General features: G+C 40.0%; 1 protein-coding gene and 1 pseudogene across 5 annotated transcripts in view; one reads left to right on the forward strand and one right to left on the reverse strand.

The window, feature by feature from the left end:
* Window positions 1–882: 882 nt before the first annotated feature.
* LOC133074076 (ribosome biogenesis protein NSA2 homolog) lies at window positions 883–21,840 on the reverse strand (annotated as a pseudogene).
* Window positions 21,756–27,207, forward strand: part of OPA1 (OPA1 mitochondrial dynamin like GTPase) — a 78,949-nt gene continuing 73,497 nt past the window's right edge. For 4 of the 5 annotated variants that reach the window (XM_061166839.1, XM_061166841.1, XM_061166840.1 and 1 more), the window contains exons 1-3: window positions 21,756–21,955; window positions 25,761–26,079; window positions 26,718–26,814. In XM_061166839.1, coding sequence (XP_061022822.1) covers window positions 21,924–21,955; window positions 25,761–26,079; window positions 26,718–26,814 — 448 coding nt within the window. In that variant the 5' untranslated portion in view covers window positions 21,756–21,923. Of the gene's footprint in view, window positions 22,041–25,760; window positions 26,080–26,717; window positions 26,815–27,207 lie in introns of all 5 variants that reach the window. The other variant, XM_061166843.1, reaches the window with a different exon arrangement.

Here is a 27,207-nt window from a genome sequence, read left to right on the forward strand (position 1 = left end):
ATATTCTCAGTGTATTGTAGTCCATTTATACATCAATAAAGTCAAAAAGCATATGAGCTTTTATGTCCAGTGCCTTGGGCTCCAATTATTGCCTTGCCACTTAGATTCAGTGTGATCTAAAACAAATTCCTTAACCTCTAATAAACCTCTTGCATTTTGATAAGAAGACAGGTGAGATAATGCATATAAAGTGCTTAGTGCAGAGTCAATGTGGCAAAAATTTGCCTAGGAGCTTCCTTCGAACTTCACAGAAGGCCTCCTGCCAGGCCTAGTGGGGGACAGATTTGGAGTGGTGGATTTCCAGGGACTTTTTGAAGCTTCTTAAATGAGAGGAATTCAGAGTCAGATAATCTCGTCATTAGAAGGAACTCTAGGGATTGGCTGGTGCAATTCCAATCTAGACGTCCCACTCTGCATAAGGCATCCCAGCCTGCCCCTCCTCTTGATTTCTGGTACATCTGCACAGGGCACCTTCCTTGGTCAGCACTCTTCTGGCATCTGGCAACCAGGAACTCACATACTAAGTGCCTATAAATAGTTAAGTATTTGGGACAGGAGGTGGGAAACACATTAACTTCCTGTCTCTTGTTCTCTTGCTACCTGATCTTGACAAGTCACTTCACTGCCGTGAGCCTCAGTTTCCTCATCCGTTCGATGAAAGCTACAATTTGCCTCATTCTTGTGATCTTTTTTTTTTCTTTTTGTAAAACAAGATCATTTTAATGTTGGCTTTTTTCTTTTTTAAAACAGAATAAATAGTTATCTTTGACTGAAGACAACATGTAAGCTTGATTGGTAGTACTCAGAAATATCAGAGTGATGGTTTCCCGATTGGCGTGTGGTTTTCAGTAATTATAAGGAGTTATTTGTATGTAACTGCTCTCAATCCAGTAAGACTGCATTTATGCTTCCATCACTTTCGGGATTCTTGGTAACCTGGGCATATTTTCCGCAGATAACTCTGCCTCCTTGTGTTACAAGGCCCATCTTGCTCACGTTCACCTCAATGACGGTTCCTTTGGTAATAACACCCAAAGTTGTATACAGTGGGGATGAGGGATTCTTCTTTACACCAAGCATTGGCAAGCAAAAGGTGGATTTCAGTTCAGGATGTGTTACATGAGCCTTCTTGAAACGTAATCCCATTGGCCTAATGAATCTTTCATACTTAGGTGGTTTTCGAGTAAAGCCATCTCCAACAAAGCAGGCTTTAGTAATCATCCTCTTCCAGGCTTTCTTCTTTCTCTTTCCTGTTCGAATAACTTTTAATACTTCTGTTTCTCCCTGGGCACGAACTCTGGGCAGAGGGACCTCCCATTTTCCCGCTTTCTCTTTTTGTTTCTGTTTAACCATATTGGAAAGTACTTTATCTTGAGACTGTCCCTCTCGGTCCAGTAGCTATGCGGGTACTGCTCCTTGTGGAGTCTTTTCATCATTCTTCTGTTTTGTGTTTCTCTTTTCATGCATCTTAATAGTCTTTTTCATTTGTATTTTCTCAGCATGGCGCTGTTTATGGTAGAGCTTAGCTTTCAGACCAATCATCTTTTTTGCCTTCTTTGAACGTTCATGAGCTTCTCGACCTTCCTTCTTTCTCTTTTTCTCATGGTAATCCAAACGATATCCATAGCGCTTGTGGTATAACTGGATATATTCATTTTGTGGCGTGGTGACGGCTGCCAAGCCGCCAGGTGCAGTCTCTGCAGTGCAAAGTTCTCAAATTTCCCATCTTTGTGATCTTGTAAAGCACTTAGTACTGCTCAGAATAGGATCAAGTACTCCATGAAGGGCAGATCACAAGACCACAGTGAATGAGCATCATGGGAAGTAATAAAGGTAAAATCCATGCAGAAGGGAGTGTCCAAGTCCTCAGTTCACAAACCTGTGTGGCTGCTGAAAGGAGCAAGTCAAAGCACTTTCTTCCCCCCCAGGAGAAGAAACACAGACTCATTTTATTTTTTTTTCTTAATTTTTATTGGAGTACAGTTGAAATACAATGTTGTGTTTGTTTCAGGCGTATAGCAAAGTGAATCAGTTATACATATATCCACTATTTTTTAGATTCTTTTCCCATAAAGGCCATCACAGAGCATTGAGCAGAGTTCTCTGTGCTATACATTAGGTCCTTTTTTAGCTATCTAGTTTGTAAGTAGTGGTCGTGTTGGGTTTGAGCTGCACAAACCTTCAAGGCCTGCGCTTGCCCAGCTTCAAGACTGAAGAAGGAGCCCAGAGTCAGCAACAGAGCCAACAATGATTTAATGGGTGGGGGCAGTTTACACGTCCGAAGCAAGGTCCTGGATCAACACCCCACCATGTGTGGGGCATGGCAGGCAGGACATGGCACCACTCTTTGTTCCCGGGTGGAAGGGGGTGGAGGAGAGGGGAGATGACCAGTTATAGGGGGAACTGAATTCAGATAGGCTTATTAGTTACCAGGGAAACCTGCAGAAGGGCATGCCCCTCACCACTGCATTTATAAGCCATCAGTAGCTGGGGCCTGGGTCAAGTATGCAGGAAAGTCAGTCATGTGAGTAGGGTGCAGGTGAAGCAAGCCCTGATTGGGCAAAGGATGCACAGAGAGCAAAAGAACAGCCATCTTGGGTGGCCTGACCATACACTCCACCCCTAAATACCCTACACAACCCTTACAATCTCGGTCCACCAACCCAGATGCATTTTAGACTGTGAGTCCCTGGAGGCTATGCTCCCCACCCTTGTTGTATTAACCTACTCTTTTTGCTATCTTCCTAAATCCCAGTATCCTTTACTGAACTTGAATTCCTCAGTGATCATCCTCACTGAGGAATTAACTTAGTTAAGATTTCACCTTCCAGTGAAGAGGACGTGGGGTCAATCCCTGGTCAGGGACCTAAGATCCCACATGCCTTGCAGCCAAAAAACTAAACCATAAAGCAGGAGCAATATTGTACAAATTCAATAAAGACTTTAAAAATTGTCCCCATTAAAAAATCTATTTAAAAAATGCAAGATGTAAATTTTTACATGCAACATGAACCACATGTTCATGTTTTTTATCCACAGATGCATAGCCAAAGAAAAAAAGAAGAGGAAACACAGCAAAATTCTAAGAGTAAATACCTCTAATGGGAGAATTTTTGTTTGTTTGTTTGTTTGTCTGCATCTTCTGGAGAAAAAGGGAAAGTGAAATTCTTCTAAATTTCCACAACAAACATGCCTTAAAGTCATAATCAGAAAAAGGTAAATGCTATTAAAAATATCTTTTGCTATAGCATAATTTCTTCAAGTTCTACTTAACTTCTACTAGACTAGAGCAAGTCTCTTACTTGCCTTCATTGAGAACTTTGCAATGTCAATGTCTTTGATGGGACCATCTGCTAGAAGTTAATATTATTATCAAAGATAAGGAGTTGGAAAGGTAATGCAAATTTATTCCAATTACACAGAAAATATTCAAATAAAGAACCTGTGTGCCTCACTCTGTGGCTGGCTGGAAATTTATTCTCATTAACAAGCCACTGAATCTCCTTAACTGCCCGGAGAAATGGAAATTTAGCTACCACCTCTTTCTCTTTTCAGTCAGAATGTTTCCTCCTTCCAGGTTTTTCCTCTCAGTGATATTCTTTGTTTCTTTCCTTCCTGCCATCCCCTGACTCTCCAAATCAGACTGGCCCAGGTCCTGTTCAAAGCCTGACAAGCATCTTCCAGAGAGACCGTCTCCCTCTAATCTTGTAAACCAGGTCAGCAGAGCCTATCTGAGGTTCTGGGTCCATGACGATGCCCTCAGTAAATCGGGGGTGCTAGAAATACCACTTTTCTTTAACTACCAGAGAAAGCATTAGTGAACAATTAACTGCAAAACAAATTCTTTCTCTGGGGGGATAAAAAGTAAAGGGAAAATCTTTCATCCAACTGCAGGGAATAATGCATACTCCTCTTCCACTTTAACCATTATTTCTGGGCATAGTGAAAGGAACATGGGTTTATAGTCACTTCACATCTGGCCATGAGGCCAGGCTCTACTACAAAAACAGGGGGAGCTTTTGCATGGCTGTGAACAATGCTCATCTATAAAATAAGACTAATAACTTTATAAGTTGTTGTTGTTGTTTAGTCACTAAATTGTGTCTGATTCTGATTCTTTTGCAACCCTGTGGACTGTAGCCAGCCAGGCTCCTCTGTCCATGGGATTTTCCAAGCAAGAATACTGGAATGGGTTTCCATACCCTTCTCCAGGGGAACTTCCTGACCCAGGGATCGAACTCGTGTCTCCTGCATTGGCAGGCAGATTCTTTACAGCTGAGCCACCAGGAAAGCCACAGTTGGCAGAATAGAATTATACAAAATGTATAGCTGAGTGAACATAAATCTAGCACCCTGATTTTTGTTTTGAATGCCGTTCTCCAACAACAGGGACCAGGGCTTCATGGGAAGAAAAATGGCTGATTCCAGAACTAGGATTTCTCAGATGTTTCTAGTGGTAAAGAATCTGTCTGCCAATGCAGGAGATACAAGAGACATGGGTTCCATCCCTGGGTTGGGAAGATCCCCCAGAGTAGGAAAAGGCAACCCACTCCAGTATTCTCACCTGGAACATTCCGTGGGCAGAGGAACCTGGCAGGTTATACAGTCTCTAGCAAAGAGTCAGACACGACTGAGCACGTAATCTTTCTCTTTCAGAACTAAGGCAGCAAATATACAAGGTGAGGTGGGAGCCTCATTTACGGCCAGGAAGTTATGAAGCACTCACACAAAAACACACAACAAAGACAAAAAGAAAAACAATGGGTTTATTGAAAGGGCACTGGAGAAAGTGAAAGAGTGTTCAAGGGCCAAAACAATCTGAGAAACAAAAATTTTACATTGGATTTGGATTATAACCCAAAGTATAAAGTAACTACCAAAGAGTCCACATTGATATAGACAAAGGATAAAGTAAATAAGTAAATGGGGAAGAAGAGACCAATCTCTGAAGCAGAAGAATTCATATAATATGTGTAGATACTGCCTCCTTCAGGAGGGTTACACAACTTCCTGCTCCTTAACTGTGGGCCGCTCACCGTGACTGCCTTTCACAGTAACTGCAAGTAAGGGAAGGAGTCAAAGAGTAACTTAGCAGTGGAGATGCTTGACAAATACTGGCCCAGCCAGGTGATCAAGGTCAACATCAAGTCCTAAATCATGTTCACGGTATGTACTGTTAATCAGATGAGATGAGAGTGATACTTTACCTCTGTGATATTCTTCTCTCAAATTCATAATAAAAGTCTAATAAGGAGAAAAAAAAATTAGCCAAAATCCCCACAGAGGGACAATGTACAAAATACTTGACCAGTATACCTCAAAACTTCCAAGATCATCAAAACAAAGAAATTTCAAGAAAGTGTCACAGCCAAGAGGAACCTAAGGAGCCATGACAATTATGTGAAATGCAGTATCCTGGAACAAATACAGAACATTTGGTTAAAATTAAGGAGACTTCAATAAATTACAGACTTTGGTTAGTAATAATGTGTCAGTACTGGTTCATTAATTGTAATAAGTGTACCATACTAATGCCAGATGTTAGAAGTAGAGAACACTGGATTTGGAACATATGGGAACTCTCTACACAAGTTTCACAGTTTTCCTGTAAATCTAAAACTATTCTAAAATTAAAAGCTCATTCTTTAAAAAGTAGTATGAATAAAAGTTTCAGTCACTGGAAACTGATTATTTTAAATATATAGCAAGCCAGCCTTTATCATCTTGTTAAAATAATTGAAGCCACCTTGGTGGCAATGTCAGGATTTAGATCTAAAGTGATAGTATGAACTGGTTTAAGAAACAAATAATACCTTAGTTTAGTGGGATAGCTCTGCCCTCTAGTGGCTTCATATAATGTCTGCAATTTGTGTCAAAGGACTGCCTTCATGCTCCAATTTTGATGTTTCAAAGCCTAGACAAGAGTCAGAGCCCTTGACCTCCTGCTGCATATCTCCACTTCATTCATATATATAGATCTTTGCCCTTTGAGTGGTCTCTGAAGAAAGGGACATGAAGGAATCAGCTGATGGGAACATAAATGGCACGAATAGGCAAGAGTGGTGTTCAACTCTGCAATCCCATGGACCATAGCCCGCCAGGCTCCTCTATCCTTGGAAATCTCCAGGCAATAATACTGGAGTGGGTAGTCATTCCCTTCTCCAGGGGATCTCCCGACCCAGGGACTGAACCCAGGTCTCCTGCATTGCAGTCAGATTCTTTACCTTCTTTACACCATTGGACAATATGAATAGAAAAGTTTCAAAAATATTTATATACCTTTACCCAATAATTTCACTTTTGGAAATTGTTCCTCAGAAAGTAATACAAGTTATAGTAAAAGGTTTAAGCTATATTTAAAAATGCTTCATATAACAGTGAAAAATTAGAAACAAAGTAAATATCAAACAATCAGGGAAGTATGGAAGGAAGTAAAGAAGGAGGTAAGAGAGGAAGGAAGGAAGGAATGTAGGAAGGGGAAAGGAAACTATACCCACATGATAGTTTTATTACACAGTCAGTAAAAACATGCCCAAGAATATTTAATGGCATGTTTAAACTGCTTGTGATAGAATGTTTAGTAAAACTCCATAAACAGTGTGATAAAAACTTTAGTGACTAACACAGATGATCACACCTACACATACATACATATATAAACAATGATACGTATTTCTTAGGTCACAGTGTGCAGGAAATATAACTTTATGTTTTTATATCTCAACTTGATTTTTTTCTTTTACTACCTCATTTTGCCTGATGGCAGGAAATGAATCTAGTCAACTATGAGTTAGCTAAGTCACCCCAGGATACTCCCAAGCACTTTGTGTTTAAACAGTCAGTTAAGGATGTCCCCCTTTCCGCTTGCTGCCACCAGATTCCATTCCCCAGATGTGTGTGTCCCGGGCGGGGAAGACTGGTCCTTCACTGCCAGAGGTTGAGCCGTCATTTGCGTGCACAGTTATTTGCATTTCTAGGCTTGCATCTTTTGAGACATCTGCGGCTCCACTGTGGGTTGTACCTCAGCCTTCTCCCAGCCCTTCTCCACACCTTTAGGCCAAATGAAACACTAGGGCACTTTCCAAGCCTCCTGGACCACCGTTAATGTAGGGGGTGGGCCCCTGCTAGGCTTTTCCTGCCTCATTCGCGTCTTCACTTCTGCTGTGAACTCCGGACTTCTGTCAATGTCACTGTCCTCTCAGACTTCCCCAGGGCTCAGGATCCAGTTCTCTGCTTGAGGTGCCCAGCCCCACTGCTCTGAGTCATTTGTCATCCCACAAGGTACGGTGTGTCTCTGGAACTGACACCAGCACGAAACTCAGACTTCCCAAATCTCTCCTTCCTCAGCTGTGAAATGTTTGTCAAATCTGTGACCCCAAAACTGGATCTTACATCATTCGTTCTTCCAAAGTCTACTATTTATAAAGTAAAATTTAGCTTTTGTACAAAAAAATCAGACTCTAAGACACAGAAGGACTTCTCTGGTGGTCCAGTGGTTAAGACTCAATGATTCCACTGCAGGGGGCATGGGTTCAATCCCAGGGCAGGGAACTAAGATTCTGTATGCTGTGCAGCATGGCCAAAAAGGGAAAAAAAAAAAGTTTAAAAAAATTGGGGGGGGAATGACTCAGAAATCCTTTTTCTCTAAGTAAAGTATCTTTCGGAAATTTCAAGTCTATTTCAAAAACTTAAGTACTAATTATTGTCTCATTTCTTTCTCTTGCTTTCCCATTGTAACCTTACACTGACTGCCCATGGAAAAGTCTCGTTGGTGATTAAGCAAATGGGGAAAGAATAGGAGTAAAAAGAAGTGGATATATGTACACATAGTCAAACATATATAGATGCTTAAACATATGTATTTATATAAAAAATTGGAAAATCAATTCAACAAAAGGTTTTGATGGTTACCTATACATTTATCCCCACATTTCCTAAATTCCTAGAAGGAATAGGTTTCAACTCATCAGAAAAAGAAAATGGTATATAAAATAGTATATAAAATGGTATATAAAAATAAATCAGTGAACAAAGTCTCTGACTCCCAGCATCACCACCCGCAGTGGAGGAGGAAAAGGATGATACCCAAGCCATCTGTTGGCCTCACCCAAAGTCCCCTTCTCTTCAGTCTCTGTGTTACATGATCTTTGACCACTCTCTTCTTGAACCCACTCCTTTCCTCAGCTTTCAGAGCACCAAGGTCTCTTAGCTCTTTTCCTAGTTCTTTTATCCACCTCAATTCTGAGTCTGTTGCTGTAATAAAATGAGACACTTGCAGGTTCTTGGAGGGAAACAGGGCAATCTGCATGAAGGAGTACTGTCTAAATTTGTGGCCAGAGGTTGTACTATGGTAATAAAGATGACTGCACATTTACTTGAAGCAGACAGGCTCTGTGACTACTTCATCCAATATGCCAGACATGACACCGAGGGGTCACACTTTAAAAGACGGCAGCTTCTACCTCTGTCAGAAGGAATCTTTTCTCTAGGAGTCCTGAGCCACAACATGAAAGGTGAACTAGTCTGAGAATAAATAATCTGCTGCAAGGAGCCCAAGCTAACCATGTGATATGCCATTTGGAGAGAGGTAGGGAAGATCAAAGCAAGAAGAAAAGGGGATGACAGAGGATGAGATGGTTGGATGACATCATCCATTCAAAGGACATGAGTTTGAGCAAGCTCTGGGAGTTGGGGGTGGACAGGGAAGCCTGGCATCCATGTGGTCACAAAGATTCAGACAAGAATGAGCAACTGAACTGACTGACTGACTGAGGATGAAAGGGTGGTTGTTTTAAGTCACTAAATTTTGGGTAGCATCTGTGCTGCAATGGATAATTAGAAGATTCCTTTCAGTAAAAGGGACCTAATACTACAGTAGCTCTAGGAGGAACTGTAGTGAGAATTATCTTCACAATAGGTTCCAGAATTTCTATGGGGGGCTTTTCTTTTTAGGAAATTACCTTGATAAGCCAAGATAAGTCCCTAAAAGGATGAGTTGGTACAGAGAAATAAAAAGATATAACTAAACCCCTTTGAATTGAAAATGGACAGGAATTTGGAGACAGGGAAAAGCAAAAAAAAAAAAAAGAGAGAGAGAGAGAGAGAGAAGAATGCAGTGATAAAGGAAGATAAATGGGAAAAGGGGCAAATAATGTGGCCAGAAGCTAGAAAGCGAGTTGCAGAAATGACCAAAAAATTTCTTGAAAACATGAGCATCTAACAAATTTGATTTGTTTACATATTTGTGATGAAAATCTATTTCTCCAGAACTTCCATAAAATTTGGTATTAGTATTAGATTAAAAATGAAATTAAAGATTAAAAAAAGATTTTCAAAATTTACATTAAAAAATTTTGGTGGAAATAGAGAAAAATGTCTGATTGCCGCATGTATACAGACTTGGTGAGAGCAGAGACAACCGGTGGCAGTTCCTACACGGTATTGAGTTAAAATACTGGTGATTTTGCACCACCACCCCATGAGCTACAGGGAACATTTAGTATTGTCTGGGTACACTTTTGTAACAACTGGGGAGATGGCAGTCATGACATTCAAACTGGCATTAAGTGGGTAGATGCTGGGGATATTGCCAAAAATTCCTTCAGTGTACTAGACAGCCACCCACAATAAAGAATTGTACAGTCCAAAACATCAATAGTCCCAAGGTTGAGAAATCTTGATTTAGAGGATACAAAACTTCTGAGTCAGATGTGTCTGTGAGAATCCAAGTCTCCTATAGAATTGATAGAAATCTTGGAGAAGGTGTTAGACTCTGCAATCCATGGAGTAGAATTGCAATCAATCTTATCTAAATTATCAGGGAAGGGTTAGTCTAGTTAAAAACATCTGGGTTATGACATCAAAAAACATCTGGGTTATGACATCAAAAAACATCTGGGTTATGACATCAAAAAAGAAAATTGATTTAGTTATGGTTCTAATTTGCAAGTAACTGAAACTAACTCTGGGAAAATTAAGCAAGAAAGGAATGTATCAAGCAATAGTGGGTAGCTCATAGGGTCTCTGGAAGAGGTGGAGAATATGGCCTAGAGGCTATGCAGAAAAGAACAGTCATAAATGCATACTGCAGAACAGGTCTATGGAGACAGTGGTGCTCCCGTCACTAGCACAGACACTGCTGGGATGAAAGGAGGAAGTATGGATGTACTAGCAATTGTGATAGAATGGATGCTTCAAAAGAGAAAAGGAAAAAGAAACTTGACGTCAAAAAAGTCTATGACAAAAACATACAAATATTGGGACTTCTGTGGTTAAGATTTCACCTTCCAATGCAGGGGGTGTGGGTTCCATGAGTGGTTAGGGAGCTAAGATCCCACATGCCTCATAACAAAAAAACAAAACATAAAACAGAAGCAATATTGCAACAAATTCAATAAAGACTAAACAATGGTCCACATCAAAAAAAAAAAAAACTTAAAAAAAGCATACAACTATCTTTAAGCCTTAACATTAAAAAAAAAACAAAACCCTCAGCCATTGAGGCTAAAAGCTTCACTGTCACCTTTGACCTCATAATCCTAATCCAAGTCAGAACACATTGGATAATTAAAATTTCCTTTTAAATGGGCTCTCTGCTTTCGTCTCCCACCTTTAACCAATATTACCAGCCACTGGTAGATTAACCTCCACAGAGCATCATACGGATCATGGTGCTTCCCCACAAAGAAATTACACGTTCCTTTTGCCAAAAGAAAAATACCCAAACATAATTTGACATCTTCAAAACACTGTTGTGTTTTGCTCTGAACCTGCTTTTCTGTTTTCTCTTCCATTACTCTTTTAGGCAAATAGTTTGCAAATGGAGCTGTAAATATTTTAATACCATACTTGAAAAAGTTCAAGTGTGAGCTTGAGAAAATGAACATATTTCTCTAAACCCATAAAAATAGAACATGGAAGTCATATAGTCTACACTGCTCCTTGGGAGACTAGAATGTGGAAATCATATGGCCTAACCAGTCTCACTGGTAGCCCTAAGTCCAGTGTCCAACATAACAGGAAGGTGAACATCAGAGCACAGTCTTTCTCATGTCTTTTCAGCTGATGCAGTGGGATTCATTTTCAAGTCCAATCTCTCATCAAATGGATCTCTAAATTGCAACCCAGCATGTAGACATCTACATCCCACAAAAACCTTTCTGTTAGGGCTCTTTAAAGAACTAGGATTTATTAACAATTCTGAAAGTTGAAAATACTTCAGTCTCTTTCAAATCTCTCTGCATAAGTGTGTATTTAATGGAGCAGGTATAAATCACAGACTGTAAACTCATGTGTGTGATAAATATTGTGTTTATTTAAATCAAATGAATTTTACTTCTGAGCCTTCATGTAGTTGGTTCCTGAGAAATTCAGTCACTTTCAATATGATGGTCCTGTTACAGAAAGTAAAATAAAACTAGACTATGGGACTTACCCAGTTGTCAGTGGTTAAGACTCTGCCTTTCAATGCAGGGAGCACAGGTTCAATCCCTGCTCAGGGAACTAAGGACCCACATGCTGCAGAGTGTGACCAAAAATTTTTTTTAAATAAAATTAGGTTATTCTCTCTTTATGGAGAATAAAAGTAGGTTTTAGAAACAGAAGGACATGGGTTAAAAAGTAATCTAAAACTATAGGTTCAATGGAAATATAGATAGCAATACTTAGAAGAAAATATCTCATTTTCAGAGAGTAATGAATGACATTATTGTTATTATTATAGCTAATGCTTATAACATGAAGCATTAGCAGAGATAGGCACTCAGAACAACTGTCCATGTTCTCCTTAGTAGTTTTGAGCTTTCCTGGTGGTTAAGTTGGTCAAGGGACTATGTTCTGACCAATAGAATGTGAGCAGAAGTGACCTTTGCCCTCTTAACCACTCACATAGTGGTCATACTGTGAAGTCATTTCTAGCCCTTAAAGATACCAGACAATGCTCCATGCTCACCAAAGTGGCCTTGAAGGCCACATGTTTCAGATGGTATAGGGTCAAGTAGGAAGCAACTTGGGCATCCAAGTTACCCGCCTTCAGGAGACCCTCCCTGTCCAGGGCACATCAGACTATCATGTAACAAGGAAATAATTCTATTGGGCTTAAGTTCTTGAGATTTGGAAGTTTATCTTCTAGAGCAGCCCATCTCAACCTACAATTATTATGTGCTCACTCTGTACCAGGCTTTGCTTTAAATGCCTCATATGTATTAAGTCATTTTGTACTCAGATAGACACATCAGCAGGTACTATAATGTCATAACAGACTGATTTGTTGCTGTTCAGTTGCTCAGTCATGTCTGACTCTTTGAGACCCCATGGACTGCAGCACACCAGGCTTTCCTGTCCTTCACCATCTCCCAGAGATTGCTCAAACTCATGTCCATTGAGTCGGTGATGCCAACCATCTCATCCTCTGTCATCCCCTTCTCCTCCTGCCTTCAGTCTTTCCCAGCATCCAGGTCTTTTCTAATGAGTCAGCTCTTCGCATCAGGTGGCCAAAGCACTGGAATTTCAGAACAGTGCAGAAGTACAAACCTAAAATGATCATTGACTCCCAGATTCACCACACACACCCTTATGGTATTTCTTCCTCCCATCCTTTCTGTTTGTCTACATCTCATCCATCCCCTAGGAGGGAACAAAATGGCAAGCTGGGTAAGGTAAAGGAAACAAAAGAAGAAAGTGCTCTAATTTGTGTTCAGTGTATACAAACAGGTAAACCTAATTCTGCTTATTAAGAACTTCTTGGAGGCTTTGCATTCCTATCATCTCTCCTACCAGTATAAGCTGATAAACGAACCACCTGCCCACAGATTCAGCTTGCCTTATCTAAATGCAAGCACCATTGCTGCTAAGATGGGTCTCCTGACCACGGGATGGTGGATCTCACTCTTCCAGTGGTGTTTGTAAACTGGATCAGCATTGTAGCAGGCTGCTGCCTCAACCACCCATTTTGGCCCTTCCTGCCACGAAGGAAAGTTAAGGCAAACAAAAGCATGAGAGAATGAGGAGGCTGTCGACAATAGCAAGCATGTGGGAGCTTATCCCTTTGCAAGGCACACAGTTCAATCTACTACTGCTGAGGACACCAGAAAGCTGGAAAACCTGGATTACCATGCAATGTTACTTAACGGCAAGTATATTTCTTGAACGGCTGAGCTTGGAAATCGGGGGGAGGTAGGGGATATGTTATTCATCTAAAAGACAAGAAAGGAGGAAATGTTTCAAAGCGTAGAGAAAAAATATCTTTAAGCAGGAGGGAGAAATCTCAGAACCCCGGGAATGGAGAAAGGAATATCCTGCAGGCTTTAGACATGACATTAGCCCAAAAGAGGACATGGCTGTATAAGTGGCCAGAGGTACAGGAAACCTCAAAAGAAAGAAAAAAAACTAAATGGCACAATTTTTTGTTTGCTTGTTTGGTGGGGGGTGGGGGAGGGGGGATTGGTCACACCACATACCATGTGGGATACCAGTTCCCCAACCAGGGATTGAACCCATGCCCCACCTTCAGAGGAAGCACGGAGTCTTAACCACTGGACAGCTGGGGAAGTCCCATAAGTGGCACAAGTTTTCAATGATGGAAAGGTGGAAGAAGAGTAGCCTGTTACCCAAGCACACATGTGTACACCAGTGTTGTCCCAGGAAATGTTTAGCAATAGCTCTTCCAAAAAAGCATGCATCCATATGCATAAGGTCATTATAAACTTTACTAGGAATAAGTGCTTGATTATTTTTATTACTGTTGATACTGAAGAACATACTATCAATTACTAAAGGTATTAAATAAGTTGCTTATATCACTGGCCTATGAGTTCAGATCCGACATGAATATAAGCTGATATTTTCTATTCCTTAACAAGTAAGAGAAATGTGAAATGACAAAGGCATGTCAGAATTTAGATCATCCACAATGATGTGTAAGATTTCTTTCCTGAATCAGATAACAGATTTTAAATACTGGAAGGGTATTTCCTCAATGTTCTGTGCTATTCACAATGGAACAGTCACAGACAAAACACACTTTTAAATTGAACTTGTATTATTGCCATTTCTCTATCACCTACTTAAGACTAAGCAGTCAACAAAACAATAAGTCAAGTCTTGATTGATTTATAATAACTAATATAACCAATTTCAACCTACCAGCAAGATGTCACTGAAAGAAGAGTTGGGGAAAGATACACAGTAGCACACTATTATATAGTATTTCCATCAGACATAAATAATAGACATAATAAATAACCATATGTGTAGAAAATAACTTTTTTTTACAATAAGTGGTCATAGATAACTTATGGAGTCCTACAGTTTCCTAATCTTCATCATGCCTTTGAACCTGATGGATCTGCTGTTTCCAATTATGTTTTTTCATTGTTTTTGTTGTTTAGTCGCTAAGTCATGTCTGACTCTTTTGTGACCCCATGGTCTCTAGCCCACCAGGCTCCTCTGTCCATGGGATTTTCCAGGCAAGAATATTGGAATGGGTTGCCATTTCCTTCTCCAGGGATTGAACCAACCCAGGGATCAAACCCACGTCTCTTGCATTGGCAGGCAGATTCTTTACCACCAAGCCACCAGGGAAGGCTATGTTGAATAATACCTACTTTGCAATAGAAAACAAAGTAAACCTGCTGGCCTAGAAAAGCAAGGAGGAAAAAGTGAAGCCTGTGAAAAAAATGTTGTACAAAAGAATGGAAGGAAGTATATGTAAAGAGGGAGCTTGGTGCCCAGCACATTCAAAGAGCATCCATTGGTGAAGTAATCACATCAGTCATAATAAATGAAGAGGAAGATGATATCCATGATTCTATTATCTATGAGATTATTTACTATAGGGACAAGGAAAAAAATTTAGACATAATTTTGCATATTTAAGATAATGAAAAAACCTGACCTCTAAGGTACAGGCAGAGAAAGCAATAAAGATAAGTAAGGGCAATATCTCAAGATTTACAAGGCAAAAGAATATTAAAAATGACTTAGAAAGCAGGAAATGCAACAGTATTATTGCAGAAAATGACATTTGTGACATGGAATACACACTTGAGATTTCCTTCTGGAGTGCAGTAAAAAAGATGACAAATGTATAAAAACATTAAAAATAAGAAAATGATAAACTTGTAAACAAAGATTAGAAGTACAAATTTAAAACTACAGATATTCCCAGGTGTAGCTGGGGGAACGGGTGGAGCGTGATACTTCAGACACACACACATACACACACATACACACATACATCCCATAGTATCAGAGAGAGATCAGTCAAAAAATTTAAATGGAGCTCTGTAGAAGACAGGAGAATGGCTCCCACAAAGTCCATCCTAATTCCTGGAATTTGTGACTATGGAAAGGTGAATTAAGGATGCAGTTGAAATTAAGGTTGTTATCAGTTGATTTAAAAATAGGAAGATAAATGTAGGTTATCTGAGTGGGACCAGTGTAATCACAAGGGTCCCTAAATGTGGAAGAGAGAGAAGAGTTAGCATCAGAGTGTTACCAACAGAACGTGTGGGGTCCGGCGGCTCGCTGTCCAAGAAGCCAATAAACAGGCTCAGTTGGTGGAAAGGAAAGTTTGCTTTATTTCAGATGCTGGCAACTGAGGGCGGTGGGCGGAGGCCATCTGTCCAAAGGCCAACTCATCCCACTGGCAACCAGTGGGGCAAGAGCTTTCATAGGCAGAAGGAGGGGGCTACATGCAGAAACAGCACAGGCAACTCTGACAGTCATCTTCAAATTGATCATCGGTGGTCTGATCAGAGTCATCTTGATTATTTTAGGTACAGTTGTTCTTCAGTTCCAAGGTCCATTTGATTCATTTCTCTGAGGCCAATTCTCATAACTGTGGCATCTCGTGTCCCAGGTACAGCCTAGTCATCATGTGGTTAACATCTCCACCTGGCGTTTCAGTATCTACAGGACAGCTCACAGGATACAGCTCAGAATATTATCCACATCCCTTGAGAAAGAACTAAAGGTCCTTGACCATGCTTGATGACTACAATATTATTATTAAGTCTCCTTGACTGTTGTCCTTTGTTTTCGCATTTCTCATTTCTCTGATTAAACTTATTCTTTGACTAAAGTTTTCCACAGACAAAAGGCAGACAGATGACATGGTGAGGGGGCAAAGACCATAGCGTCCTGCTCCATTTCAGCTATATCACTTTACATTCCCATCAGCAGTGCCTGAGAGTTCTGGTTGCTGCACATCTTCATCAAACGCAGTATTGTAGGTCTTTAATTTTAGCAGCTTTAGTGGAAACATAATCGGTATCTTGTGGTTTTCACTTGCATTACCCCAATGACTGAGAGGGCTTCCCTGGTGGCTCAATGGCAAAGAATCCACCTCCAGTGGAGGAAACACAACAGATGCGGGTTTGATCCCAGGGTCAGGAAGATCCACTGGGGGAGGGCATGGCAACCCACTCCAGCAGTCTTGCCTAGAGAATTCCAAGGACAGAGGAGCCTGGTGAGCTACAGTCCACAGGGTCTCACAGAGTTGGACACCACTGAAGTGACTGAGCATGATGACTAATAACACTGAGCACTTCATTTATGTATTCTGCGGTGTGTGCTGTGATTTTTGGATTAATGACTTCATCCTTTATCTTATACTTTCGGTAAGATACAGTTTGAGCCTTTGGTTCATATACTTTCGGGGCTATTGGTTGGAATACTCTTTGAGCACATTCACTTAAGGCCAGACCCATGGCCATTGATTTCACATCAAATAAGGGTAATAATTGAAGAAAGAAATGGCAACCCACTCCAGTATTCTTGCCTGGAGAATCCCATGGACAGAGGAGCCTGGCAGGCTACAGTCCTTGGGGTTGCAAGAGTCAGACATGACTTAGCAGCTAAACCACCACCACCTTGGTGTGTGTGTGTATATGTGTGTGTGTGTGTGTGTGTGTGTGTGTGTATTCCTTTGTGTAGTGTTTGTTTGAATTTTTGCCCATGTTTAATTGCATTGTGCCTTAATCAATTAGGGCTGCTATAATAAAATGCTATACACTGGGTAGCTTAAAAAGAACTGAAACATTTTTCACAGTTCTGCAGGCTGGAAAGTCCAAGATCATGGTTCCAGCATGGTCTCTTTCTAGTTGATCAGATCCTCAGATCTCTGCTTCTTCTTCACATTGCCTCCTCCTCTGTTTGTATGTGTGAAATCTTCCTCTTGTCAGGATACATGTAATGGCATTTAGGGCCCACCTGAATAATCTAAAATACTCTCCTCAGATGAAGATCCTTACTATAACATCTGCAAAGACCCTTTCCCCAATTAAGGTAACATTTATGAATTCCAAGAATTCAGACCTGATATATACACAGGTGTCTTTGTAAGTATATAAAAACACAATCATTTTTTATATTTACCTTTGTGGGACTCAACCCATTGAATATTTCTACTGGCTTTTTTTTTTTTTTTATTTCTTAAGGTTTTCAATGTAAACAATCAATTGAAAATGTTATGCCTTGTATTTATTTTTCTTGCATTATTTCACTGCATGTAATACTTTTAGTCCTAAAATATAAACTGAAATGGAAACTGAAATGTTTGCGTTTATTTTTTTTAAGTTTTATATTAAAATTTTTATAATAGAAGTTTTTGTCAAGTTCTTCCTGGGAGATGCCCAAATTCCCTGACACCACACTCTTCCTCTGCAGTTTCCTGGAGAGAGAAACTAGCTAAGTCATGCATAACTGCACCATTACGGTTATCAAACTATTCCCACCCCTAAAATATTAGTCCTAAAATATAAATATAAAAGATAAATTTTATAAATAATATAAATATATTTATATTAAAATATAAATATTTTAATATCTTAAATATAAAATATAAAATTATAAAATAATGTGGATTTAATATTTTATAAACAATTTCAAGTTCTTGCACAGTTTTACAAAGGTTAATGTGATTCAGTTTCACATTTATAAAGACAGTTCTCAAATCTGTATTGCAAGCTTTACCTCCCTCTGGAATTCTAGGATTTGATTTCTAAGAGTCTCATAGATTTTTCCACCTAGATAACTCATTAATGCCTCAGCATTAATCATCAATCCAAAACCAGCATGATCGTCTCTACTCCAAATCAGCTTCTCAGTATCTGCGACTATCACTAGCACCGTTCATTGACTACAGATTGAAATACCAATCATCTTTGATTCCTGTCCTGAATTTATGCATTCAGCTTTCCATTGCTTTAAACACTCAGCAATATTCCTTTAGATAATCTCTCACTTCTATCCCACTGTTAAAGCTGGACCTCTCACACTTACATTGCTCCATAGCTTCTTATCCAGCCTTCCCAAAATTGTCTCTCTTTACAAACTCACCCTTTTCTGTTTTCTCCAGAATTATCTTTCTTTAGCCCACTTGCTTATGCTACAGTTCTGCCTGTAGTAGAACTTCCATCCCTTACTTGGTCCTCAGTGTCTATTCAACTCAATCTTTGTAAACACTGTTTATATTATCTACCCTTTTAGGTATGGGTCTCCCTAGCCAGACCATGGACACTTGAGAACAGGGCTGGGTTTTACTCTTTTTTTAAAATATATATCATTTTTTTTAAATCCCCAAATGAGGATTTGTAGAAAATAATTTATAACTGTTTGTTGATGAGGATTATGACATCCTTTTCTGAGGGGTGGGAATAGTTTGATAACCGTAATGGTGCAGTTATGCATGACTTAGCTAGTTTCTCTCTCCAGGAAACTGCAGAGGAAGAGTGTGGTGTCAGGGAATTTGGGCATCTCCCAGGAAGAACTTGACAAAAACTTCTATTATAAAAATTTTAATATAAAACTTAAAAAAAATAAATGCAAACATTTCAGTTTCCATTAACATCTCCCTTTCTGAAGATCTCCGGGATTAAAAGATAAACTGAATCATTAAAAATTTAAAGGGTTTATTCTTTAATCATGCTGATTCTAATCTTCTGCTATTTCATACAGTGCAGAAAGAAACATCAAGCATACATCTTGCACAGTTTGTAAGCAAATAAGGTAGAGGGTCTGGAAACAGAAAATCAGGTATGGCTTTCTTGGCACGAGAAGTCATTTCTGGCCTAAGCTGTTTTGTGATCTAAGCCTGGCCACAAAGCTTGTCCTCAGGTCTCAGGAATTAATGATCTTAAGGGAACAGAGAACTGGACCATAAAGAAGGCTGAGTGCCAAAGAAATGATGCTTTCAAATTGTGATGCTGGAGAAGACTCTTTAGAATCCCTTGGATTGCCAGGAAATCAAACCAGTCAATCCTAAAGGAAATCAATCCAGAATATTCATTGGAAGGGCTGATGCTGAAGCTGAAGCTCCAATACTTTGGCCACCTGATATGAAAAGCCAACTCACTGGAAAAGACCCTGATGTTGGAAAAGACTGAAGGCAAATAGTTAGATAGCATCACTGATTCAACAGACATAAACCTGAACAATCTCTGGGAGAAAATGAAGGACAGGGAGATCTGGCGTGCAGCAGTCCATGTGCTCTTGAAGAGTCAGATATGACTGAGCAACTAGGCAGCAATAACAACAAAAGGGAACAAAATGAAAGAATGCAGAAATAAAACTGTTATCAGGCAGGAGAAGCAACAACGCATCAGTTGTAAACACTTCCAGTATCTCCTTCACTGGTAAAGGTTAGCCTGAAGCCTCAACCATCAGATCAACTGGAATCTAAAGGATGATGATGTTGACCTTTTCTGACCCATGTGACTCCAATCAACTAAAGCTTAGACTCTGTTAACTGACTGAGCCCCTTCATGAATATGCATGTACCCTTAGCTTAAAAACTTCCCCAGCTTTTTAAGAAAGGATGCACTGCTTTGGGAAAGATTCCCAGTGGTCTCATCACATGCTGCAAGTAATAAACTCTCCCTTTTCCCCAGCTTTGGTTTGGTTGTGTCTTTCAGCTGAACATTCACCAAGAGGAGAACCCAATTGTTGGGGGAACAGATTCAGCAGGCTAAATGCCTAGAAGTAAAATCACAAAACAAGAGTTTTGTAAGATGTAAAGATAACCCATACAGGAAAGGAGTTGCCATTATTTGGTTTCCATTTTTTCCCCCATTAAAACAACTGGGACTTAACAGTAACAGAGGAATTTTTGCATAACTCCAGAGTTCTACAAAAAGATAGTTTGTACAGATCAGTACAGCAAGTTTCTATTTGCTGTTTTCATTAACACAGTCACCACACTAAATATAATAAAGAAAATTCCCATGGTCCTTCATGTGGGAAGTTTACTACCAAAGGCTGGGTCTATATCTGGTGTCATTCTGAAGGAATAGATATTGACTTCAGTTCAGTCGCTCAATCGTGTCTGATTCTTTGCGACCCCATGAACCATAGCACGCCAGGCCTCCCTATCAATCACCAGTTCCCGGAGTTTACTCAAACTCATGCCCATCGAGTCGGTGATACCATCCAGCCATCTCATCCTCTGTCGTCCCCTTCTCCTCCTGCCCCCAATCCCTCCCAGCATCAGGGTCTTTTCCAATGAGTCAACTCTTTGCATGAGGTGGCCAAAGTATTGGAATTTCAGCTTCAGCATCACTCCTTCCAATGAATATCCAGGACTTATCTCCTTCAGGATGGGCTGGTTGGATCTCCTTGCAGTCCAAGGGACTCTCAAGAGTCTTCTCCAACACCATAGTTCAAAAGCATCAATTTTTCGGCACTCAGCTTTCTTCACAGTCCAACTCTCACATCCATACATGACCACTGGAAAAACCATAGCCTTGACCAGCTAATTGACTTCACTATCTTTCACAGGCCATGTCCTTCGTATGGGCACGTTTCCACATAAAACACAAAATGGTAAGAGTTGTAAGGGGAAAAAAGATATTTAAAGTTATAGAACTGCCTTAGACTACTGGCAGAGATAATAGATAGAGATGGGGTCCAGGATTTCTTAAGATCTGGAAGGCTTCATTGAAGTGCTGGGAGGAGGAAACAACAAAGGAGACTGAGGAGTAGCAGGTCCTGGAGAAGACCTTAAGGTCTTCTGAAAGCCAGGAGAGTGCTGAGTATCCAATATTCTGAGATGAACATGGAGCAGTCCAGTAACCACTGGCAATATGGAATTGTTGGTGGCTTTTGACAACAGCAATATCAATAAATTAGTGAAATTAAAAGCCAAATGACTGCCAGTTAAGCAGTGAATGAACAAAATTATCTTTGATGCCTTTATAAACTGCACATGCATGTTTCAAGCTCGCCTAATTCATGAGTTTCTCTTGGATCTCCTTCAGATTCTAAAGCATTTAACCTGTCCAATACTCCTCTCAGGCTCCCGAGATTGCTCTAAGCTTATGAAAGTTTTTCCTAAACAAAGACGTCATACAAAGAAGCAGGGCAAAAGGGCAGCAGTGGGTTTTCATTACTCTATTCTATAGGTCTATCCCTGTATTAACTCATTCTGTATTTCCTAGCCTCCTCTATGCTCCAGCAATATTAAATTTTCTTAAATTGGTAGCCACCCAGTGAGAATTTATCACCTGTATTTCACGCCTTTCAGTCCCTGCCCTGCATCTCCACCTTTCCGCTCCTCAAGAATTTAACTTAAGAGGCACAAGTTCCCAGTTTCACCCCGGAAACAAAGAGGGCGGGGTGGGGAGAGGGGAAGGGGAAATAAAGTGGTTCCTACAGGGGCTTTGAGTGCATGCGCGAGTCCACCGCCGGACCGTTTTTGCTGCCCTCCTGGAAGAGCGGGGTGGAGGTTTGGCCGACGGACCGAGTACGGGTGCCGAGCAGGCTCTTACGGAAGTCCATTCGCCATTGGGAGGGCCGCAGAGGCTGCACTGTGCCCTTGTTGCTGCGGGCCTCTTCCTGGGTCATTCCCGGAGCAGGACCGGACTGGGGCTGACACCAGGGCTCCCCGCTGGCCGCCTCGGCGCCTGTGTGACCTCCTCGCCGGCGGGATGTGGCGAGTTCGCCGGGCTGCCGTGGCCTGGTAAGTCCGGGCTCCGACCTGGCCCCGTTATTTCTGGAGCGTCCAGAAAACGGGGCTGCCCCATCACTACCTCCAGAGTGTGCAGGTAACTCTCAGGCCAGGCGGAGGGCAGTTGGATGGTTCCGGGATATTTCTGAGGTCCCAGAGTGACTGGAGCCCTGACTGGGTTTACCTGAGATGCTGGCCCCAGTACTGGCCCCTGTCTCTGTTCCTCTCGGGAAGATTCTGGGCCCATTTCAGTCTTGGCCTGTTGTCTCTGTTGTCCTTTTGTACCTGCCACTTCACCCTTCTGTCCTCGCTGTTATCTCTGTCTCTGGTGGCTTCTGGTTTCTGTTCCCTCTCTCTTCGGGCTCTATGGTGCTATCCATGTGTCACCTTTTCCGCGTCTTTTTCTTATGCCTCCACGCTAGGTTTACATTGCTTTTGCAGGTACCCGAGCTGTTCTGTTCGGGCAAAGAGGACTCTGCCTCTTTCCTTAGTCCGCTAAAGAACATGATTTGGAGTCACATTTGGAGCAGTGACGCATATAGTGTCAGAGATGGTGATTAGAGATATTCTCTTAATAGCAGCTTTCTTTTCAGTGTTCATGGAGGGAGAGTTGCTTTTTGGATGTGAGGTGGTGAATGTAGCACCACTTTTCTAATCACCGTGTTATTGTTGACCTGGTCTGACTTAATCCTAAACCGAAAATGATAGAAGTATTTATATGTCTATGGGTTGCTATGTGCATTTTAATGAAATTAAATTTGGCTTTAATTTTTACACGTAGTTGTGTTCTGATGTCCTTAAATACCTTCAGGTTTAACTCATTGTTGCAGGCATGCGATGAGAAGTAACATGTATCAAGCAAAGTTGGAAAAACCTGGATTTCCTGAATTAACTCAGTCTCTCTAAACACCTGTCTTGAGTATTTTTTTTCAGAGTGTTTTAGGTGGTGTAATTTATAGTGTTTGTAAGGGATGGAATCCATTTGCTTTATGTAGGTTAACCTTGAGTCTAAATTTAGAACTGAAAAAAGTATACAATAGTTGTAGTTTTAGTCAATTAGAATACTTGAATAAGTTATTTCTGACCTCGTGGAATTTTAATTTCTGAGTAAGCCCTTGGTACTAAACTAAGTTCTTTACAACCTTTTTATTTCTACTTCTCACTATTTACTGGGGAAATATATCTAGTTTTCTTTACATAAGAAGAGGAAAGACTTTTCAGAAAATAGCGTACTTTGTTGAATTGATTAAGATATTTAGGAAATACTTTAAAAATTGAGTTTAGAAACAAACTAGATATCAACTGATAATTATTCAGTTGGATTCTGTCAGCTAAATTGTTTGTAAAGTTACTATTGACTCCATAGTCACGGTTTAAGATATCTTATGGTGACTGCACAGTTTAGCTGCCTGCCCAATTAGAGATGAGGAAGGTCAGATGCCCCATGTTCTGGAGTTTGTCTTTTGATGTAGTTCCTATGAATGTTATGAAGGAGTACATTTAAATTCTTACTCTTTAATAAACATTCTTTGACGTGTACATACTCATATGCACATACTCATAGACATGTAAGAAGACTATTGACAAACATTTATTTAGGTGCAATAAGTATTTGCATAAAATTGTTGAAAAAATAATTACATGCTAGGAAACAGTGCGTAGGTTAAAAGAAGATGGATAAATGAGAATAGATGATTTCTGGAGTGAGGGTCGGGGAGCCTTGTTTTGCATCGCATTTGATTTTTAGTTTGGCCTAAATACAGAAGTATATATTCAAATTCTTTTCCACCATTCACTAATCATTCTACCTTAGGTGAGACACAGTTTAAAAAAGCAAATTGGAAAAATAAGGATCCTTACCAGGTTTTTCTGCGAGTTAACAGTAGCATTTGTGCAAACATCTGACATAGTGCCCTTCAGTTACATACCCCTTGCCCCTCACTGCCCTCCTTCACAACATAATTTCAGTATTCCTCGATTCCTTTTTCTTAAGATATTTCTAATCCCATGTAATTAAATGAAATATTTTAGTTCTTTAGAATGGGGCCTGGCCAGTAGTAAGCACTATGACTGTGTGTTGAATAAGATAATCAAGTGTGTGTTTGTGGGTAGGAGACTTTCATTCGCTGCCAGGAAGAACAAGAGAGAAGAGCTCAGAAAGTAACATGTGCATTTAGATCCTTCTCTTTGGGGTGTTTTTTTGTCTCTTTCTGTTTCTGGGGAGTCTGTTACCTGAGGTGTTTATTTTTCCTTAATTTCCATCCCTGAACCATCTCTGGATTATGAGACATGAGAAGGCAAAGAATAGATGTTGTAAGCTACTGGAACTTTTGTGATTAAAAGTAAAAGTTTATGTGCCCCTTTTTGTATAGGTGCATCCATAATTCACTTTTATTTTCTTTCTTTTTAAAACAATTTTTAGTCATTTTATTTATGTCTGTGCTGGGTCTTTGTTGCTGCACAGGGCTTTATCTAGCTGCAGTGAGTGAGGCCTCTCTCTAGAGTGAGGGCTCTAGGGCACATGGGCGCAATAGTTGTAGAGCTGGACTTGGCAGGCGTGATCTTTCCAGACCAGGGATCAAACACGTGTCTCCTGTATATGTGGGTGGGTTCTTTACCACTGAGCCACCAGGGAAGCCCACATTTATTTTCAAGTCACTATTTAACCCAACATTACATGAAGTCTTTTGGTATATCTACATCGTCTTCATATTTATCACTTTAATGGCTCTACAGTATCCTCTTTTGTTTATATGCCATAGTTGATAAATTTTTGCTCTTAATATTATATATTTAAGTGGTAACATTATTTTTTGCTATTATAACACATCTTTTTTTCCAGTTTTATTGAGATATAATTGACACAGGTCACTGTATAAGTTTAAGGTGAACAGTATAGTGATTTAACTTAAATACATCATGAAGTGATTATGACAATAAATTTAGTGAACAGCTATAGTCTCATATAGATTCAAAATTAAAGAAATAGAAAAAACATTTTTGTGATGACAATTCTTAGGGTTTACTGTCTTAACTTTCATATATAGCATAACAGCTGTGCTAATTGTATTTATCATGTTGTACACTACAGTCTTAGTATTTATTTTAGAATTGTAAATGTGTGCCTTTCGACTACCTTCATCCAATTCCCCCTTCTACCTCCATGCCTCTAGTAACCACAAATCTGATCTCTTTTCTAAGTGTGAACGTTTGGTTTTGAAGTATAATTGACCTACAACACTACATTGGGTCCTATTACACAGCATAGTGATCTGGTATTTCTATACCGTTTCAAAATGATCATCATGGTAAAGTCTAGGTCAGATATGTCACTAAATAAAGATATTTTGTTTTCAAATTTACTGACAGCAAGTAGTTGTCAATAGTTAATAAAATAAGTCTCTGTTTTCCTTTAGTTTTGATTTTTTGGGCCATGATCATAACCCACACACATATCGTAAATCAAGGGACAGGCCCTGGAGTCCCGCTGTCTAGGTGTGAATCCCTCCATTACTCCTCCCATCAGCGGGGACCTCAGTAACTTACTTATATCTGTCTGCCTTTTCCTTGTTGGTAAAATGGGGGTGATCCTGGTACTTCTGTCATAGGATTGTCAGCAGGGTTAACTGAGTTAGCGCCCACGGCAGCAGTGTCTGGCACACAGTAAATGGTTAATGCCTGGGTGCTATCTTGAGACACAGTGTAATGGGTCAGGTGTGCCCTGTGTGGCTTCCCTTTTGCATATTGCTTTTTTTAATATCATCTCTTTACATTGTTTTCCTGTCTGATCTTTCTCCCATACCTACTTTTCTTTCAGTGAGGTCTGCCAATCTTTAGTGAAACGCAGCTCTGGAACGAAAGGATGTTTACCACTACAAAAACTACATCTGGTTTCACGAAGTATTTATCATACACATCATCCTACCTTAAAGCTTCAAAGACCCCAATTAAGGACATCACTGCAGCAGTTCTCTTCTCTAACTAGCCTTCCTTTACGTAAACTGAAACTTTCTCCGGTTAAATATGGCTACCAGCCCCACAGGAACTTTTGGCCAGCCAGATTAGCAGCAAGACTCTTGAAACTCCGGTATCTCATACTCGGATCTGCTGTTGGGGGTGGCTATACAGCCAAAAAGGTGAGTTTCACCTTGCTACTGCTTTTCCAGTTACTCCAGCGAATATTTTAAGGTTTCATAGCATATGTCGTTTTTTCTTTAGCGCAGTAGAATATAATTAGTTGTTTAAACATTTGTGTGTCTCTGTCATGTGCTAAACTGTTTTAATGGTGCTAATAGGAAAATGCTTTCAGAATCTTAGTTATTATAAGAGGTGAAAATGGCCTAATGGAAGGAGAGTGACCTGGGAGTGAGACTACCTTGGTTTGGTTTGCAACTCTGCCGTTTAGTAGCCCAGGAAGGGAAGTTCGTGACAGCCAGTTCGTGACAACTCTGGGACCAGAGGCAGGGTCTCCCGATCCCTGGTTTGTCTTCCCTCTATTCCTCAAATCATGTTTAAAGTCAAATCATGAAAACTATTTGAAAAAGTTTACTTTGAATTTTTCCATTTTCTATATTTAGTAAAGAAACATTTACATGCTTTATATGCTTGTCTGTTAATTTATTTTTAGATGAGCAAAGGCCACTTTGTTTCTCAAAATTGTGAACATAATACATTACTCTTACCACCTTAGCAAGTTTTAACAAAATGAATTTAGCTAGTTTTTATTTTATATGGCATTCAGATTATTTGATTGGCATACTTTCTTATCTTTTAGACTTTTGATCAGTGGAAAGACATGATACCTGACCTTAGTGACTATAAATGGATTGTACCTGACATCGTGTGGGAGATTGATGAGTACATTGATTTGGGTTTGTATCAACATTAGAATACTTTTCTTGGTTGTCTCTTTAGGAAAGAAAAATAGTTGTATTGAGATAGCTCCTTAACTCTAAATTTAAGGTTGCAGCAGTTTTATTTTCATAATGAAAGTAATTAGACTAGCAGAGGAACAATTGGTAAGAAACAAAAATAATCCACTGGTCCATCACTTAAATACAGCTGCCACTGTAGTTTCTTTTAATTTAAAGCTGCCATTGTAGTTTCTTTGTATATGTGGTTAATATTTTACTTTCCTTTTTAAAAATTGTATAGTCATAGTGAACAAACACTTTGCTATCTTGTCTTTTGTTACCTAACACATTTGTCAGCATTTTCTACGCTGCCAAGCAGCCTTCTTGAACATCCTTTTCAGTGTTGTATGT

The sequence above is a fragment of the Dama dama genome, chromosome 19, assembly GCF_033118175.1.
Source record: "Dama dama isolate Ldn47 chromosome 19, ASM3311817v1, whole genome shotgun sequence".
Lineage (NCBI taxonomy): Eukaryota > Metazoa > Chordata > Mammalia > Artiodactyla > Cervidae > Dama > Dama dama.